This window comes from Mustela lutreola, chromosome 10, assembly GCF_030435805.1.
Source record: "Mustela lutreola isolate mMusLut2 chromosome 10, mMusLut2.pri, whole genome shotgun sequence".
Lineage (NCBI taxonomy): Eukaryota > Metazoa > Chordata > Mammalia > Carnivora > Mustelidae > Mustela > Mustela lutreola.
In genome coordinates this window covers 20,519,249-20,538,065 of record NC_081299.1, presented here as the reverse complement: position 1 = coordinate 20,538,065, position 18,817 = coordinate 20,519,249, and the positions used below count along the sequence as shown (strand labels likewise).

The 18,817-nt window shown below is 53.9% G+C and overlaps 2 protein-coding genes and 1 long non-coding RNA gene across 7 annotated transcripts in view; 1 reads left to right on the top strand and 2 right to left on the bottom strand.

Moving 5' to 3' along the window:
- Nucleotides 1-2,630: 2,630 nt before the first annotated feature.
- XKR8 (XK related 8) lies at nt 2,631-8,955 on the bottom strand. The gene is made up of 3 exons (XM_059137742.1): nt 8,663-8,955; nt 5,802-5,998; nt 2,631-4,213 (listed from the first exon to the last, which is right to left on the bottom strand). The coding sequence occupies exons 1-3, from the start codon at nt 8,953-8,955 to the stop codon at nt 3,501-3,503; spliced, it is 1,203 nt and encodes a 400-aa protein (XP_058993725.1). The 3' UTR covers nt 2,631-3,500.
- Nucleotides 8,692-18,817, top strand: part of LOC131810118 (uncharacterized) — a 24,419-nt gene continuing 14,293 nt past the window's right edge. Inside the window, exons 1-6 of one of the 5 annotated variants that reach the window (XR_009345416.1) lie at nt 8,692-8,826; nt 12,477-12,575; nt 12,643-12,818; nt 13,105-13,182; nt 13,326-15,293; nt 16,822-17,011. This is a non-coding gene — a long non-coding RNA (uncharacterized LOC131810118). Of the gene's footprint in view, nt 8,827-8,873; nt 8,990-12,476; nt 12,819-13,104; nt 13,183-13,325; nt 15,294-16,821; nt 17,012-18,817 lie in introns of those variants that run through there. The other 4 variants (XR_009345414.1, XR_009345415.1, XR_009345417.1 and 1 more) reach the window with 4 other exon arrangements.
- SMPDL3B (sphingomyelin phosphodiesterase acid like 3B) overlaps nt 9,598-18,817 on the bottom strand; it is a 23,255-nt gene continuing 14,035 nt past the window's right edge. Inside the window, exons 4-8 of the mRNA XM_059137741.1 lie at nt 14,826-14,969; nt 13,490-13,662; nt 12,725-12,905; nt 12,502-12,635; nt 9,598-10,155 (exon numbers count right to left, since the gene is read on the bottom strand). Of these exons, the coding sequence (XP_058993724.1) occupies nt 9,790-10,155; nt 12,502-12,635; nt 12,725-12,905; nt 13,490-13,662; nt 14,826-14,969 (998 nt within the window). The 3' untranslated portion in view covers nt 9,598-9,789. The remainder of the gene's footprint in view (nt 10,156-12,501; nt 12,636-12,724; nt 12,906-13,489; nt 13,663-14,825; nt 14,970-18,817) is intronic.

Below are 18,817 nucleotides of genomic sequence, written 5' to 3'. Positions count from 1 at the left end.
ATAATATTTTAAAATAACTTGCAAGGGAAAGTTTATTTCTTAGTTGTTTCTAAAATCTACTGCTTTTTAAAGTTTAGGACTGGAATGATAAAAGAGGTTTCATTTGCTGTCAAATTGTGCTGAAATTTAATTATTAAAGAGAAATCAATACATTGCTGTGATGAGCTTAACATGCAAAAGCAATAAAACATGATCTGATACTAAACCTCGCTTGATTTGGCCTCATTTCCTGTCACATCAACTACTTTTGCTCATTTCGTTTCTTCCGATTTGGGTCTGACTGTCCCTCACTGGTCTGGAAAACAGTTAAGAATCCCTTTGCCTTTTATTGCAATAAAGGAGGCCAGAATTCAGGTTAGCTTCCAAGTGCCACATGTGTCAGACTGTAAGATGTGTTTTTTTTTTTCCAAATTAATTCCCTCTTAGAAAAGGGGGTTGCCTTGTATTCTAGGCATTATATTTTTTAATCAGAAGGTACATATTTCGAACCACATCATAGCTGAAGCAGACTTGTTACATCTTTAACTTGGTCTTAAGTACAAATACTGGAGTATTACTTGCTTTTCAAGCCTTGGAGTAAACTTCCCTTCTCCCCTATAGTAAGTGTAACATCTGCTCATTTCTCAAAAACCTTTGTTTGGCAGGTAAAAATTAGTAATTCAGGGTGGTTTTATTCTTCAAAAACAAGTTTCTTATAAAAGAAATTCTTGATGGGATCTTGAAAGAAATTTCTAATTGCAAGTCATATCAGTGCCATCTTTTTAAAACTCTTAATTCTATGAACTGTATATAACAAATGAAGTGACTGCTTCATTCCACAGATTTTAAGTGGTAGACCTTGTATGTTATTTCAATTGAATTACGTATTACCATCATTTGACAATTTTCATTTAGCAATTACAGATGAGAATTTAGCCAAAACATTAAGAATACACATCTTGAGGGCGCCTGGGTGGCTCAGTGGGTTAAGCTGCTGCCTTCGGCTCAGGTCATGATCTCAGGGTCCTGGGATCGAGCCCCGCATCGGGCTCTCTGCTCAGCGGGGAGCCTGTTTCCCTCTCTCTCTGCCTGCCTCTCTGCCTACTTGTGATCTCTGTCAAATAAATAAATAAAATCTATAAAAAAAAAAAAAAAAGAATAGACATCTTGAGGATTTTTCTCAGGAAAGTAGGGAATTGCCTAAAACACTGTCTTCTGTTTGGGCATATATAGCATCTCCCCTGAACCTAATCTCTTCATATGACAGGAAGCTTGGAAACCCTTAGGGCCTATGTCCAAAGCTAGGTGGGGCACTAAGCCTACCCTCTGGGTTCTCCGCCCTTGATATTCTCAATGACTTGAGAGAAACTATAATGATTTCACTTATGGATGTGTTTATGGGTGTTTAAATGTATTCAATTAAAAGAACTGTCCTGGGCGCCTGGGTGGCTCAGTGGGTTAAGCCGCTGCCTTCGGCTCAGGTCATGATCTCAGGGTCCTGGGATCGAGTCCCGCATCGGGCTCTCTGCTCAGCAGGGAGCCTGCTTCCTCCTCTCTCTGCCTGCCTCTCTGCCTACTTGTGATCTCTCTCTGTCAAATAAATAAATAAAATCTTTAAAAAAAAAAAAATAAAAGAACTGTCCTTTTATAATACTGTATGTCAATTATACCTCAATTTTTTAAAAAACCCAGTTGGAGAAAAAAATCCTTTTTCTAAGGCCATTATATCTTATTAAGAGATGATGAAGATAATAATAAATGATAGTTTTTCCTGCCTTTTTTTGGTTAAAATTAAGTCAGCAGCCATGTTGGCCGTTTTACTGGTCCATGAAATTCAAGTTGGAAATCACTGGACAGGATGATCCTGGAGATCCTTCCGGCCTTACCCTTCTACATCAAAAATCACCAGCATCACCTCCCCAGAGCTTCCACCCCCCACCCGCCCACCTCTACCATCCTTGACCCCAGGCCAGCACAGCTGCCAAAGCCTCCCCCCTTTAGGGCGGAATCAGGTTCTCAGGGAGGCCTTCCCAGGCCATGCTACACAGAACTGGAACTGCCACCCACAATGCGCATTCACCCTCTCCCTGCGCCCTTCCCTACTTGATCTTTTACACTAGCTCGGACAGTTTTACTTATTCTGTTTGGTCTCCCCTAAAATGAATAAAAGAACAGAACTATCCTGGTTCCTCTCACATGGATGACTGCACCTTTTTCTTCTGTCTCCAGTGCCATGTTCCTGTTCCCTGGTTTCCCCAAACCGCGTACCTTCCAGGGCAACAGAAGATGCTCTGGTCCCGCGCCCCACATCCACACCCCTACACTGCATTCCCAGCACCCATACCATTCTTCCCCCGGGCTCTAGGGTTCACTTCCTGGTTCCAGAGGTGTTTGTGGCTCCTCCTGCCAGGCCCAGCAGCAAAGCTGGTTAACAGCACACACCAGAGTGGCTCCAGATCTGGGTTCTGATGCCCACCTGGCGGTAATCAACCCCACAACGGCTCACCAGATCCCAAAAGTTGGAAAACAAGGCTGAGAACCTTCCCTCTTCTCCGGTCCTAGGACCTTTAGCAATTTCAAGGGTGGACTTCACGTCCCTGACCCTTCTTTCCAGGTGTCTTTGAGCCCTGTAGATTTAATGACACAACTAGTTTGGAGGGTTTCATGAGGTTTTAATAATAATCTAGTAATACTGTTAAACAAAAACACCACATACATGTCCTTCACTTGCATAGACACGTAAGGATGCACGTTCTCTTCCTCTCACATAGACTCTGAGGTAGAAAGTGTACTGTCTAAAGTAGAAAAATACTCAACGGGCTGTGCCATGGCCCAGACCACAGGGTCACAAGCACTTGGCTGAAAGATGGCCACTTGAGAGCAGGGCCAGAGGCCGGGCTGGCTGCACTGAAGCCTTGGGGAGGCGGACAGGGCCTGGACTTCCCTGGCTTCCAGCATGACCACCCACTCAGGAGTAGCTAGAGAGGGAAGTCTTGTTCCAGACTCCAAGGACAGAATATTCCTGCCACAGACAAGGCTCTCGGTAAACATCTGTTGGATGACCAGAATGACAGGTAAGGCAGAGGGGAAGAATTCTGAACACAACCTGGAGATCCTGGGCCTTCTAGTCCAGGATCAGGGAACCAAGCCGTGGGACAGCACTTCCACCAATGATGTTGAAGATGGCCGGGGAGGCGAAAATACCATCTCTAGGAGCTCTGGGGTACCAACTCTTCAGTTGGTGGGAATGGGATGGGGAAGGGGCGGGGTCTCTTCTTTCCTTCCAAAGTGTCCTGTATGTAACTGGAGCCCCTGACTCTCCAGGGCCCAGCCGTTCGCATCTAGTTCTCATCCTCAAAGGCAGGCCTGAGTCTTTACTCAACTCGGGTCTCCAGGGCCTGTCACATCGGGCATCGGGTGCTTCTGGAGGGAATCAAGGCTAATAGCAGCATCATTAGCTTATCCTCTGGATTCTACCAGTTGAGTCCATCCGTTCTGGGCCTGCTGGGTCTGGCCTCGCCTCAAAGGACCCCATTCACCTCTTCTTTCCGTGGCAAAGCAGCCTCCGCCTCCCTAACCCTAGGGAAGAAGTTCTGTGCCAACCGGGTCATGCGGCTGTTGTGAGGCAGCTGAAGGCCCTCGAGGGAGCGGAAGCCCCGGGTCCCATCCACCCGGTCAGGCTCCCAGCGGCAGCTCGGGTGCAGCCAGCGGTAGTAGGCGAGCCGCAGAGCCAGGCCCAGAAGGAAGCAGAGACCACTCGCGGGCAGCAACACGTGCAGTGGGATCCCGCTGGGCAGCCAGCTGGTGTGAGTCGACCAGGTGACTGCCACAAGGATGCTGTCGCTCAGGAGGAACACCAGGTGGATGGTGGCGCGGCCCCGGGTATGGCCCTCGGCCACGTTGAACCAGGAGAAATAGAGAATGGTGGCCACGGTGGCCCGGTACAGCCACTCAGAGCGGGCATCTGGCATGAAGTCCGTGCCCTGCAGCCAGACCCACAGGAGCAGCACCAGCCACAGGCCCAGGAAGTGCAGGGCCACAGAGTAGGGGAAGAGAGCGGAGAAGAGAGCCACGGCCAGGACCCGGGGCCACAGCAGCAGCAGGTTCCACAGGAAGTAGACCACAGAGGAGCCCAGCCCCAGGGGCGATTTGGAGGGGAGGCAGGTGCGCAAGGCCCGGTGGTAGTCAAGCAGCGCCCACGAGATGCCCACGAAGGACGTGCCAATGCTGACCCCTGTGGAGAGGAAGCAGGAACGGGTGAGCCTGCATGGCACCCCATAGAGGCCACGCATTCCACCAGGCCCCACGGCCACCCCAGGCGGGTGTGAGAGCTCCTGATGGCTGAAGGGAAGCTACAGCTAGAGAACATCCCTTCAAACAACCAAAAACGGACCGAGGGTCCGAGCGTGGAGTCTGCCTTTCGCCGCAAGGCTTAACTTTTCAGGTGCTGCCAGGGCGAGACTCTTCCAGGATTGGTGGGGGGGGGGGGGTGTGTGACTTAGGCACCCTCATCTGCACCCGTGTCACCCAGCATCTGAGTCCCCGGGGCCCTGGCCACACCCTGAGCATCTGCTCGGGCCCTGTAACCCTTCCTTTCCCAGAAGAGCCCAAGCCTTTCTGGGCACTGAAAATCAGTAATGCCAGTTCCCTGTCTGCATTCTTGAAAACGAAAGCAGGAACTTCCACGGGTGGCAACTAGGCTGTGGTGGAAGCCGCCCTCCAGGCTGGGAGAGCCAGCCCTGCCACACACATAGAACATTCCGGCTCACACTGGGCCTTCACCTTGATTCTTCAACACTAGCAGTTTAGGGTGGGGATCCTCTCCCACCTCTTGGTGGTCCACCCTGGACTAGGAGCACCAGGACCTCCAGGGAGGGGTGCCAGCAGCACTGGAAGGCCTCTAGAATGTTCACTCCCCTGCCCTTTCCCAGTCCATCAACAGATGTTTACCGGGCATCTGTTGTGGACGAGGAGGCCACCCCGACCCTGCAAGCAGATCTGGGGCAATGGCCCTTCTACCGCACAGAAGGTCTCGGCAGGGCTGCTATCCTCCCAGTTTGCCCAACATGCTGCATTCGCTGACCTGGACAAGCTCAGCCCACAATACTGGGTAGGCCAGGAGCACGAGCCCTGGAGGCTAGAGTCACCCATCCTGACCCCACCCCACCCCGCAGGTGACCCGATATACCTCACCCACTTCCCTCTGGAGTTTTAGCACATAGTCATTCTCTGTTGCCTTGTCTCTGAGCTCCTTCAGGGTACAAGACATTCTGCTCCCTTGGGGGCCCAGCAGCCCCGTACCTGGTACATAAGAGCCACTGATGGAAATGTTCACTAAGTAGAAAGCCAAGAAAATCTATCTCTTCCCTCACTCCCTGCCTCCTCTGCAGACAGTGGAGACCGTCCCCATAGTGGCCCCGATCCTATGCACCCACAGCCCTCAAACAAACAGAAGTGTGTGCCCCGGAGTGCCGTGTGCCCCGTACCAGATGCCTTCACCTCTGCACCTCGTTCCTCTCGTGTCCTGTGGACGGAGCCAATGCCAGCCCCTAGGGCCGCTATGCGTGGGAGCAGTATGGTCGGCAAAGTGCTCTGCACAGCGCCAGCCCTACGGCAGCCTCTTAACCCCCGTGGCCGCCACACTAGTCACTGGTCCTCACTCGGAAGGCTAAGGAGTAGCTTCCAGATTGAACACACATTTACCTAAGGGACATCCTCCTGTTTTCCAAGCAGCCTTTAGAAAAGAATGAAAACCCTCCTGACACTCATCGGCAGCTCCCCGACACCATAAAGGGGGAACCGGCCCCCGGCCCATCACTCACACTGGTAGGGCTCGGCCCGGCCGCTCTGCAACATGATGGCCAGCACCAGCGTGAGCTGTGGCGTCGTCTCCAAGAAGGTCTCGAAGAGCCGCAGCATGCTGATGTCCATGGTCAGGAAGTCGGCATAAGCCAGGTCAAACTCAGAGGGCGCCTCCTGCTGCCACACCAGGAGCCCCTGCTGCAGCCCCTGAACGCACCTAGGCAGGGCGGGTCCAGAGGCCCCCAGGGGCCAGGTTAGTGTGCTCTGTGTTCGGCCTCCCCTCTCCCACTGTGTAGATGGAGGCGGGCTCTAATCCTAGCTCGTCACTCACATGCTGCGGGGCCTTGGGCACAAGTAACTTAACCTCACCCAACTCTTTCACCGTAGAATGGGGATGGGTACCAACTGCCACCACTTGGACTGGCCAGGATGTCCCCGGGTCATCCCAAACCCTGTCTCATTTCCCCCTTACAACATCCCCACTTGACAGATGGGGACACAAAACCGAAGAGCTAAGAAATGGTAGAAACAGGATTTGGACCCAAAACTGTGTGAATTTCAAAGGCATGCTATGAAATTGCCCCAAGTGACAGGTCTCAATTTTTTTTTAGAAAGCCTAAGATTTTCTTAGGACCCTGTGGGGGAAGGGGAGCCACTGAGAGCTCCTGAGTACAGGCAACATAGGTCAGATTGTGCTGCAGAAAGATCTCTCTGGCTATGAAGGAGTGGAAGGGGAGGAGGGGTTAGACGGGAAGGATAGGGTCATTTAAGAGGACTGTCCAGTGTGATGGACATGGAGACAGACACAGAGTTAAGGGAGTCCAGAGGTTAGGCAGTCAGGCCTGGGTGACCCATCAGCATGTAGGGAGTAGTGGAACATGTACCACGATCTCCCCCACCCAGAACTGATCTCAGTTGGCCACTGGGAGGTGAGCCCATTCCCTCAGAGCCAGGTCATTCACCAGACATTTACTGTCACTTCCCCTGGATGGACTTGACAGGACATTAAGGAGCAGGGGTGGCAGGCCCAGGTTGGGGCTCTCCCTCAGCAGGAGCCTCTGCCCGGGTCCCCTAAGGCCCCTGCCTCAGTCCAAAGGAGGAACAGACACCCCATTTTCAAAACCAAAGTTCAGTAAAGGCTGTCTGCCTCCTGCTCAGCAGAAATGGGACGAGAGGGGCACCTAGGTGGCTTAGTGGGTTAAGCCTCTGCCTTCGGCTCTGGTTGTGATCCCAGGGTCCTGGCTGGGATTGAGCCCCACATCGGACTCTCTGCTCAGCGGGGAGCCTGCTTCCCCCTCTCTCTCTGCTTACTTGTGATCTCTGTCAAATAAATAAATAAAATCTTTTTTTTTTTTTAAAGTTTTTTTTTTGTTTTTTTGTTTTTTAATTTTATTTATTTATTTGACAGAGAGAAATCACAAGTAGATGGAGAGGCAGGCAGAGAGAGAGAGAGAGAGAGAAGCAGGCTCCCTGCTGAGCAGAGAGCCCGATGCGGGACTCGATCCCAGGACCCTGAGATCATGACCTGAGCCGAAGGCAGCGGCTTAACCCACTGAGCCACCCAGGCGCCCCATAAATAAAATCTTTTAAAAAAAAAGAAAGAAAGAAAGAAAGAAAGAAAGAAATGGGACAAGAGAGGACACAGTTACAGATTCAGGGCTCCTCGAGGCCACCAGGACTGTTAACAATTGCTCTCCTTCTGCCCACCCGGCATTTTAAGGAGGCCCTTGCAGTCCCTCAGGCAAAACCGCAATACTCAAAGCTCGTCTTGTCCCCTCCTGGAGACTCAATGCAGCTTTGTCAAAGCAAGATCTGGAGAGAATCTGCAGAATGGATTCAAGAGCAGATCCTGGCTCCAGTCGCCCCATCCCAACCCAGAGCACAGTGTGTCCTGACCCCACCGCAAGACTCTCATCCCTTAGCTTCAGCTTCTTCATCTCTAGCGGGCCCTGCGGATCTGAGGAGTACCACCCACACAGACTTTCTGGAACCCAGCCTATGCCCAGCCCTGGCTGGCTCAGGGGACACAGCTGAGTCAGACCCCTGAGTCAGACCCCGTCGCTGAGCTCTTGCTTGCTCTGGGGATCAGAGGGTGGGGTGGGGAGAAGGAAACTGGGAAAGAGGGCTTGAGAGGACAAGCTCTGTTCTGAGGGTCAGAGCTCCCAACCCTCCCCGGTGACCCGGGGAATCAAGCCGGCTGACATTTGTTGAAGGCTTACTCTGCGCCGAAGCAATTCAATCCCTTATTTCTTTTAATCCCTACCAAACAGAAGCAGGTGCTACAACCAAATCCACTGGAACAATGAGTAAACTGAGACCCAGAGGGCTCAAGGGACTTGCCCAAGGAAGGCCCACCCACAACAAAAAGGAACATTTTTTGGATGGAACAGGTCAGGGGTCGGCTGTTACACTAGAGTCCACCAAGAGCCCAGAGCACCAAGTGAGGCACACTGGGCTCTTGCCTTCGCTTCCCACAACAGGCCAGCTGGCCAGACCTGTGTCTACACTCCTGTTGCCATTTCACAGAGGAGGAATGAGGCAGGGATGAGGCCGCAGAGGGTAAATTAGCTAGGACTGGAGCCCAGACAGGTCTGACTCCAAATCATGTGCCTCGTTTTCTTCTCTGGGCTTCAGTCTCTTCCCTAGTGCCACGGGGGTAGGGTAGCTGGGTTCTGAGGGCCGTCAGCCGGCCCCTCTTTCTTAGAGGCGGGGAGCTCACCTGTAAGCAGAAGTTCCCACAAGGGCTTAGCTTCCTCTCCTGGGTCCCGAGCTTCTCCTTCCCACCCCTCCCCAGTGTCAGGGTTCCCCCCCGCGGCTAGGGGCGCGGCTCCAGGGGCCGCGGGCTCCGCCCCCCACCCCCTTCCGAGGGCGTGGTGCTCACCTGTACAGGTAGCCCAGTTGCAGGAGGTGCAGCAGCGCCAGGCAGCGGCCGGGGGGCTGCGATTCGTGCAAGCCAGCGGGGTCGGCGCGCAGCCAAACCCAGCTGAAGAGCTGCAGTGCGACCGAGGCGAGGCCCAGGAGCGCCAGCACCAGCGCGGCCCACAGGTAGCGGCCGCTGAGCACATACTGGCCCGCGGCCCACAGGTCGGCGCCCAGGTCGATCAGGAAGGCGGCGGTGCCCAAAAAGCCCAGGACCACGTCCCAGAGGAGCGCGGCGCGGGGTAACCAAGGCATAACCCGCCAGCCTCTCGCGTACCTTCTCCTCTAGGTTCGGACCCGCCTTCCCCGCCCGGGGTCGCCACGGCAGGAAGGAGGCGGGCGCAGGCCTAGGGGCCGCCCGGGGCCGGGGCCTCCTGGGCGGGACTTCCCCGTCCCGCCCCGTCCGGGGAGGAGCAAGGCCCGCGGACCCCGCGGCAGACGGCGCCCGCGGTCCCCACACGCCCCTGTCAGCCTGCGTCCCGGAAGGCCGCCCCCGGCTGCGGCCCAGCAACCTGCGCAGGGCACTCGCGTGCAGCCCCGCTGAGCCCCGAGGACCGCTAGGCCCGCAACGGCCGGGCGCGGCCACACCGCCCTTCCGTAGCGCGGCGGCCGTCTAATTGCAATTGAGGCAAGAGAAGGCCCGAGACGACGGCAGTGGCTCAGGGCGTAGCGCCCGGGGCTGGACCGCGATCCCTCGCGTCCGCGTTGTTGCAGAACCGGATTGCGGGACTTCGCAAACCGAGTGTGCCTCGCGTGCGGGCGGGGGAGTGGGGGGACGGACGAGGACACGGGATCCCTCAGGCGTATCTTCCCTATGGCTCATCTTACTCTGTTCAGTAACTATTCAGTCACTCTACAGGAGTCGCAGTAAACATGAAACATATGAAAAGGGAAAACGCACAGAATGAGATGCTCGAGGAGCACTGTGTTTTGGAGGAAACTTGGGGGAAAATAATGTGCTGGGGACGGGGAAGGTCTTCGGCGCTTCATTTACTGCCCAGGCTGCTGCTCCACGCGGGTTCCCGCTGCAGACGCCGGGCCGGGGTGGCGGCAAGACTCTGCGGGGAAGCGGCCGGCGGGCGCCCGACGTCAGGGCGCGAGCAGCGCGCGCAGGCCCAGCAGCGCCGCCAGCAGGAGCGCGAGCCCGGGCGCGGGCGCGGCGCCGGGGGCGCGCAGGCAGGCGGCGTATGCGTCGAAGGCTACTTCGCGCAGCGCGCACACGTGCTCGGCACGGCAGGCCTGGTCGCAGGCCTCGCGGTCGTAGCCGACCGAGTTGTAGACGTAGTAGCGCTGCAGCGCCCCGGGATCGCCGGCGATGCGGCCCAGCGCCGCGTGCATGGAGCGGGCGCCTGCGTCAGGCACCGCGTAGGCCTTGGTCAGCCGGTACTCGAGCTCCCAGAGTGGAGTCCCCTGCGCGTTCGCCTGGCTCAGGTTCACAAAGTAGGTCACAACGTCCTGGAGAGAGGGCGTGAGGAGGGCCGGCCCTGAGCAGCTGGCAGTTTCCACCCAACCTCCAATCCTACACCTTGCATTCCCCCCCCCCCTGATTCTTTATAGCTCTAACAGTGACTGCTGTTGGCGAGCATTTCCTACTTAATCGGGTATGCCTGGTATGCTAATGGAGTAACTGCCCGTATTACCGTGATTTCACAGATGAGGACACTGAGTCCTAAAGAGGTTAATTCATTTGTCCAGGGTCCTACAGGGCTCAGTAAATATTTACAGAATTAATGGATAAAAAACAACTTAAAGAAATGGCATGGAGTGCCTGGCTGAAAGAGGTTGTGGAATTGTGGTTGCCGAGGGTTTGGGATACACCCAGGACTCCTAGGATCAGATGCATCTTCGGAACTAGAATCTTGAAAGGCTTATCTGTCTGATGCTTTCCACTTAAATTTGTCACTAGAAGTGGGGTAAGAGGAACTGCCATGTATGGAGGGCAGCCTCCCCAGAGGCACATTATGTTATTCCATTTGGTCCTCTCCAAACCTTGTGAGGGACTGGTACTCCCATTTTACAGATGAGCGGAGGTGGGAAGAGGTAAAAAATCTCATGAGTGGTGGAGCCAGGATTCAAACCCAGGTCTGTGTGACTCCCTCCCTGAGAAGGCGTGTTGGGGGGGGGGGGAGGAACCAGCCGGTGACTCCTCTGCTAAGGCCCTCTGGGTGCCCATATGGACAACAGACCACACTCTTCAAAGACCTCAGACGTCTCCTCCATGTACACTTACTCTGGAGTCAAGGACCTCGGTTATCTGGTCTAGTCCCTGGCTTTAAATGTCCTCTCTCAAGCACCCAATTAAAAGTCTCTATATCCACCTCTTCCTGGGCCTCCAACTTGAATACCCGGCTGCCTCGTTGCTGGGCATTTTCACTGGGACACCATTTAGACCTCCCCAAGTGAACAGGTCCCACACCAGACTTCTGCTCTTCCTCTGAAACGTGCTCCTCCCACGGTGATCCCAGTTCAGTAAAGGGCAGCTTCACCCCTCCAGGCGCTGAGGCCAAAGCCCTGGCTCCTTTCTTTCTCTCTCGCCCTCATCCAGTCCCCAAAAATCCTGTCTCCTCTGCCTTCAGCAGACATCCAGGATCTGGGGCTTCTCGCTGTCCCGCTGCACCCCCCCCCCCGGCCTGTGCCAGCGTCACCTCTCGGTGGTAATTGTGGTCACCTCCTACCTCACCCTTCCCGTAACCCCCACCCCCGTTTCTGCCCTTGCCCCCTACAGCCTGTTCTTCTGCAGAGCCGGCTAGCCGGCGGTGGGGGGATTTTGTAAAATTGTGTAAGTCAGAATATTTCATCCGTCCCAAACCCTCCACATCCAGAGTCCTAATTACAGCTGACAGGATCTGACCTCGTCTCTCCCACCCTCCGCCTGTGCCTCCCTCTGCAGCCACGACCTCCACGCTCCTCCCAGACACTCACCAAAAGCACAGTCCTACCCAGGGCCTCTGACTTGCTCTGTCCTCTGCCTTCCCCATATGCCTACATGGCTCCCTTCCTCCATCTACTCAGAACTCACATGTCATCCTATGGGTGAACTTCTGTCCCACCTGTCTCACAGCACGCATGTGCGTGTGCACACACACTCAATAACGGTGACACCTGCCCCCTCACTCTTTGTCCTTAGTGCTTCTCTCCACGTCACACTAAACGTTCCTTTTCACAATGTCTACTATGGGATAGGATACTACTGCGTGTGTCTCCTGGGAGAATGCCAGCTCCAGGTCAGCAGTGACTTTGTCACCCTTCACTTACGTATCTCCTGAGCTCAGCACAGGGCCCCGCTCATGGTAGATGCTTACTTAGTACCTTTTGTTAAATAAATTAGGGAATACTGTTTCTTTGCCATGTCAACAGTAACAAGCCCAGCCCAGGAGATGAGGGGTGGCTCGGTGAGTCAGAGGTCTGCTTTGGCTGAGGTCTTGTCAGTGTAGGCATAGGCGGGCAGTGGGCATAAAGTCATGCTGCGGGAGGCCCTGAACACCAGGCCAAAGAGATCCAGCTTATCTTGTGGGCACTGGGGAGCCATGGAAGGTCTTAGAGCCTTCTGTAATGTGTAGTAGATGAACTACAGCAGGGCACAGAGCTAGAGGTAGGGAGGCCGGGTAGGCTATGATCTAGGCTGAACGGAGAATTGGGGACAAAGAATTTTCTGAGTTTGTTGCAGGATCCGGAGTGGCTCGAGGGAACCAGAGCTCTAGAAGAGGGAGGATTAAGCTGGAAGGATCAGGCAAGGCGGTGATACATTCAGGTCCCTCCCCATCCTCCCCCTCCAGCCCCAGCAGACCCTGGGCTCCTGACCTGCAGGCTCAGTGTGGCTCGGTCATATTCAAATACCCGGATGCCGGGATTGTTGGCCCCATTGACCACTCCAGGTAAGGTGGTTTTCCACGGGGTGACTCCAGGGGTAAGGAACAGGACACTGATGGGGTCACCTTTCAGGAGAGAGACCGCGGGACTGAGAGAGAGGCCAGCAAGAGGAGGAGGCGGGTATGGGTTGGCCGCTGTCCTCTACAGTAAGTACCTGCGTCATCGTAGAACATCCGGAAGCTGTCGGTGTGGTGATGGCCGAAGAACTGCCCTGCGATGACTTGATGGTGCTTCCGGATCACCTTCAGGTACTCCTTGTTAAAGCCCTCCCGGAACCACGCTTTGTTCCGTGTCTTCTCAAAGAAGCCCGGGGGCACGTGGCCAATTATGTACACCTGCACGGAGGGGGTGCCCAGGAGGGGCTCAGGGATGCCCTCCCCAACCCTTCACGTCCACCTCTCAACACCGGCCCCTCTTGCCAGAGGCAAGCAGACAGGCTCCAAGATACCCCCTCAAGCCTGCCCCCTGGCTGATGCCAGTGCTCTGAAGACCCAGCCATGATTTTTTTTTTTTAAGATTTTATTTATTTGACAGACAGAGGTCACAAGCAGGCAGAGAGGCAGACAGAGGAGGTGCAGGAAGAAGGCTCCCCGCTGAGCAGAGAGCCCAATGGTGAGGCTCGATCCCACGACCCTGAGATCACGACCTGAGCCAAAGGCAGAGCCAACCACGATTTTACCGGGTGTTTCCCACCTCCGTGCCTTCGCACGTGCTAAGCACCACCCCCCCCCCAAGGACCCCTCTCTTTTTCCCAGGCTGTCGTGAGGCTGGAAAAAGAAGCCCCTTCCTGGTGCCAGGCTGATGAAGGATCTTCAGGGATAGAGGCCCCTCAAGGGAGTAGCTGAGCTTGTGCAGAGGTGGGACACTGGCTCAGGAGGTGACCCCAGAGAGGGTAGCAGGTGGACATGGGAGCCCTTACCATCTCCTTAGCTCGGGATGCACGGGTCAGCACGTCTTCCAGCCACTGGAACTGCTGTGCTGGGTCTGCCATGCCAGCCGTCTGCTCGTTGTTGCTGTAGTACAGGTTGGTGTTGAGGACCACAATTCGCCCGGCCCCACTCGGGCCTGGCAACTTCTCAGAATAGAAGGCACCTACAGCATCACAGCCAGGGAGAATCTGAAGGGTCCCCTGCCTCTGATGAGACACGTCTCCATGCCCCCCCAACTTCGCTCCCAGCGTCTCCTGCCCCGGCGTCCTCCCTTCCCGTCTTGCCCGTAGGAGGACCACGGTGAGAAGACCAGAGGCTCTGGGGGCCCGCTGCCCCGGCTCCAGTCCTGGCTCCCGCACCTAGCTGTGCAGCTTGGGAACATTTTTACTTCACCTCTCTGTGCTTGGGTTTCTCCCTTTCTATAATGTGAAGAACAGTAAGATGTGTTTGTCCCTCCAGATCCACTGTCAACCCTGTTCGCTCAACTCTCTGTCCTAGAAACTGATCTCCGGGGGTGCCAGGGTGGCTCAGTCATTAAGCATCTGCTTCAGGCTTGGGTCATGATCTCAGGGTCCTGGGATTGAGCCCCGCATTGGGCTCCTTCCTCCATGGGAAACCTGTTCTCCCTCTCCCATTCCCCATTCTGCGTTCCCTCTCTCGCTATGTCTCTGTTAAAGAAATAAATAAAATCTTAAAAAAAAAAAATAGAAAGAAAGAAACTGATCTCCATGGACTACATCAACCAGTTTCTGTTTGGGTTTGACCCGCTGTGACTGAGGACAGGCAAGAGAGCAGCCAGGGTCCCCTTGGACTGGTGTGTCTCTGGATCAGTGGCTCTCAGCCGCTGATTTTGTTCCCCGGGGGGACATTTGGCAGCGTCTGGAGACATTTGGGGTTACGGCGATGGTGTCCCTCGTATCCCGCATCCTTGACGGCCCCCACGATGAATTATCCAACCCAAGATGTCAGTAGCACAAAGGGTGGGAAATGCTGCCTGAAGCAGAGGTTGCTTCCCCTTCCTTGTTTCCATGAGGAGTCTTGGAATGTGCCGAGAGTGGTGCCTGGCACCCAGTAAATGCTCAGGAAATTGTCCGTTATGATCCTCCCTAGAGCCACTGAGCACATGGAGTCAGCCCCAAAGTCTGCTCCCAAGCTGGCCACCTCTAGGTTGGCTGATCTTCACCAAGGGACTCGACATCTTCAAGCCTCTATCTCCTTATCTGTGTAATGGGGATAAAATTGGTACCCGTTTTCTGGGGTCTTGGTAAGGACAAAATTCTATGAGACCTGGGCAGACAAGGAAGTGCTTATAGTTGCCAAAAGTACCTTCTTTGAAGAGAGTGATGGATTCGTTACTGAGCCAGGGTCTCCACAGCTCTGCGACCTGATTGTAGATGTTGTTACTCCCTGCTGGGAACTGATTTTTGGGGTGAAAGTCATGATTTCCCAGAGCAGCGTAGACTTTGGTATCTGGGAGGAAAAAGAGACATGTAAACATGTTTATGGGAAAGCGCTCGGCAGAGCTGGTACATTTCAGTCCACCACCGACCGTGGGAGCCCATGGGAAGAGCCGTAGCACAGATGAGGGAAATATAGAGATAAGCAGAAAACAGCATTCAGTAGAATCTGGCCGAACATGGCTCAGACCTGGGAAGGAAGAGCAGTGAGTTCCCTGATTCCAGTTCCTAACTCCATTCCCAGCAAAGGGTTTCCCAGTCAGAAGAAAGCATGAGAAGATAAGAAGACAGAAGCTAGAAGATCGAAATAATCTTCCCATCCCTTAAAAGCCCTGTGGTAATGTAGAGCTTCTTGTTCTATTCCGTTCCAGGTCCACTTACTGTTAGGGAAGGGGTCTGGTTCCCTCTGGAAGCCTTAGGAGTTTGACAAATTCCGTGATTCAGCAGGTGTTTACTGAACACCTCATCTGGGCCAATGCACAGATCCCAGAACCAGGCACCCAGTCCCAGTCCCAGGGGCCTCGAAGTGCAGTAGGGTTGACAGGTATTCAGTAATCAGAGGTGGGAGGACTGTCACAGAAAAGGGAAGAGCCACTGGCTGTGGAAGTGTATGGGGTAGAGGTGGGGGTCAGAGAGGAGGGAGCGGCTTGTGAATGACACTGCGGTGGGGGGGGGGGGGGTGCTTCAGATGCATTTCCTCCTCGTGCTTTTAGTTTACCTCTGTGTCTGTACTGTGCCAGTAGTAATTGTTCAGTAAGTGTTTGGCCAGAAACAACAACTCCTCTGAGCTCAGGGCAGGGTTTTGCCCTTACAGGAACTTGGCAGTCCCCAGGGCATGAGTGACCTTGAACCAATGAGGGAGGCAGGAGCCTCTAACTCCCATGTGGAGTTAGATGTTTTCACCAACTTAGATCTGGGAGGGCTGAAAGCCCCACAGAAGGAGATGGTCGTAAGGTTCCCATCAGGAATTGCTTGCCAACCCAGAAACCAGCTCTGTAACTGCCTGGAAAAAAACCCTCACCTATTCAACATAACTGCCGGCAGCCTAAGAATCCTTCTAGAGGGGCAGCTGGGTGGCTCAGTGGGTTAAGCCTCTGCCTTCTGCTCAGGTCATGATCTCAGGGTACTGGGATTGAGCCCCGAATTGGGCTCTCTGCTCAGCAGGGAGCCTGCTTGCCCCTCTCTCTCTCTCTGCCTGCCTCTCTGCCTACTTGTGATTTCGCTCTCTGTCAAATAAATAAAATAAAATCTTTAAAAAAAAAAAAAGAATCCTGTTAGGGGGTTGCCTGAGTGGCTCAGTCGTTGTCTGCCTTTGTCTTGGGTCATGATCCTTGGGTCCTGGGATCAAGTCCTGCATCAGGCTCCCTGCTCAGAGGGGAGCCTGCCTCTCCCTCTGCCTACTGCTCCCCCTGCTGTGCTCTCTTTCTCTCTCTCTGTGTCAAATAAATAAATAAAATTTATTTATTTGAGAGAGAGAGATTCTGACTCTTGATTCCGCTCAAGTCACGATCTTGGGGCCACGTTCAGGGGAGTCTGCTTGAGATTTTGTGCCTCTCCCACTGCTCCTCCCCTGTAAAATAAATAAATCTGAAAAAAATAAATAAAAGGATCCATTTAGAAAAAACCCTGGAATTCCAAGGACAGATGAAAAGGGGGGGACTCTCCCGTTTTCTTTGTGCCGGGCACTGTGAGAAACCCCTTATGAGCACAAGCTCCAGTGAGGGCACGACCTGGCCTCTAGTCTACGGCCAAGTTCCCTCCTCCTAGAATGGCATCTTGCTCTTAGTGGATACTCGGAAAATATTTGTTCACTAGATGAGCGAGTGGATTACTCTACTGAATCCTCACAACATCCTTCTGTGCAGGTACCATGATTGTCCCCGCTCTGCGCAAACGCGAAACGGAGTCTCCAGGGCACCGCCCAGCCGTCCTGGAGAAGATGGGCCGGCGTTCACAGTGACTGCCGGGGGAACGCAGCTGGCACGTGGCAGGAAGAACACGTGACACGTGACGTGCACCCAGAAATCTCGAGCTTCCGTCCCTTCCTCCTTGCCAGTGAGTTGCCTGACTGCTCTGTGCTTCCGCTTATTTATCTACAAAGCGGAAAGTGTTCTGCTTTACCTGTGTTGCTGTAATTCTCAAATAAGATATTGTCTCCTTTTAATTCTTCTAGTATGTTCTTAGTTTAACATCTCTACAGGTGGGCTGTGACTTCTCATGGAGGCCGAGCGCCGTCATACTCTAACAACATTTTTTTTAAAAAGACTTTATTTATTTGATAGAGAGAGATCACAAGTAGGCAGGGCAGCAGGCAGAGAGAGAGGGGGGAGCAGGCTCCCCGCTGAGCAGAGAGCCCCATGACCCTGAGATTATGACCAGAGCTGAAGGCAGAGGCTTAACCCACTGAGCCAACCAGGTGTCCCAACATTTTTTTTCTTAATAGTACATAAAATAATGATGCATCTCACAGTCGATGGCATGTTGATATTAGGAAATTCAATAAATGTGCAAGTGTGTTTATAAGCAAGAGACTCTTCTAATTTACCTTTGTACATGAACTCATAGTTGTAAAGCATTTTCTCTTTTTTAGTATATTTTACTTATTTATTTGACAGAGAGCACAAGTAGGAGGAGCGTTAAGCAGAGGGAGAAGCAGGCTCCCCAATGGGAAAGGAGACTGAGGAGGAGCTCAATCCCAGGACTTCAGGGTCATGACCTAAACCAAAGGCAGATGCTTAACCGGCTGAGCCACCCAGGTGCCCCTGTAAAGCATTTTCTTGTCCATTATTTCACTTGTATTCCAGAAGCCCCTCTGGAGCAGAGAAAAGGGTGCTCGGAGTCGGATTTCAGTTTGACTCCCTCCCCAGGAACTGACTAGCTTTGAGCCATCGGTGCCTTCCCGACACATCCAGACAACTGGTTGAGGGAAGGAGGTGGGAAAGGAGGTTGCCTCGAGGACCGGTGTGAGCTGGTGACTGCAGCTGCTGGCCCCTCCTGGAGTAGTGGGTCAGATAGGTGCTCAAACAAGGATTTGTGTCCCCGCCCTTGCCACATGACCTTGACCTGTTTACTTGACTCCAGGGCTCACACTTCTCAGCAGTAAAATGGAAGTAGCCGTAGCACATCTCTACAGGAGCCCCACAAGCGTCAATGAGCTACAGCATATCGTATTCTTAGAGCAGTGCCTGACACATAGTCCGCAGTACATAGATCCATGCAGTTACTGCTGCTGCTAATACTTATTTTTATTATCATCAATCCTATCTGGGGCCTGGGGATCTGCGTCTAAGACCTTAGAGGATGCAGCTGTTCCAGAACCCCAAGGGGGTGGGGTTGGGGGTTAGTGGGCTGCTCTGACATGTCCCCAGCAGGCAGCCTGAGAGCCTGATCCGGTCCCTGGCACCTTGGGTTCAGCACAGGTTGCTTAACAGGTTCAGCACAGCATCAGGTCCCACTCGCCTGTCAGGTCCCATTGGTCTGCTGCCTAACCACTCATGGGCTCTGCTTGCTCTCCTAGGCTCTGAAGTCCTTGCAAGCACCAAGAACAACACCTGGGCTGGAAATCAGCATCTCCCAGAGGCCCCGGCAGCCAGGATGGTTGGAGGGCGGTGGATGGCAGCTCTGGGGCTGCAGTAGGATGTAGGGCTACGTATGAGTCCCTGGGAGACCTCCGGGAATGATGCCTTTCTATAGCTACAGGTGCTGAGAAGGGGCTGTAAGTCGCTGTAAAGCAGGCTCGGACAGGAGGCAGAATGGAAAGTCAGGCAGGCATTTCCGTTCATAGGATTCTGCGTGGAAACACAGGGCAGGGGTGGCTCACGTTCCTCGATCGATCGCTATGAGACCTCGCCAGCGGCCAGC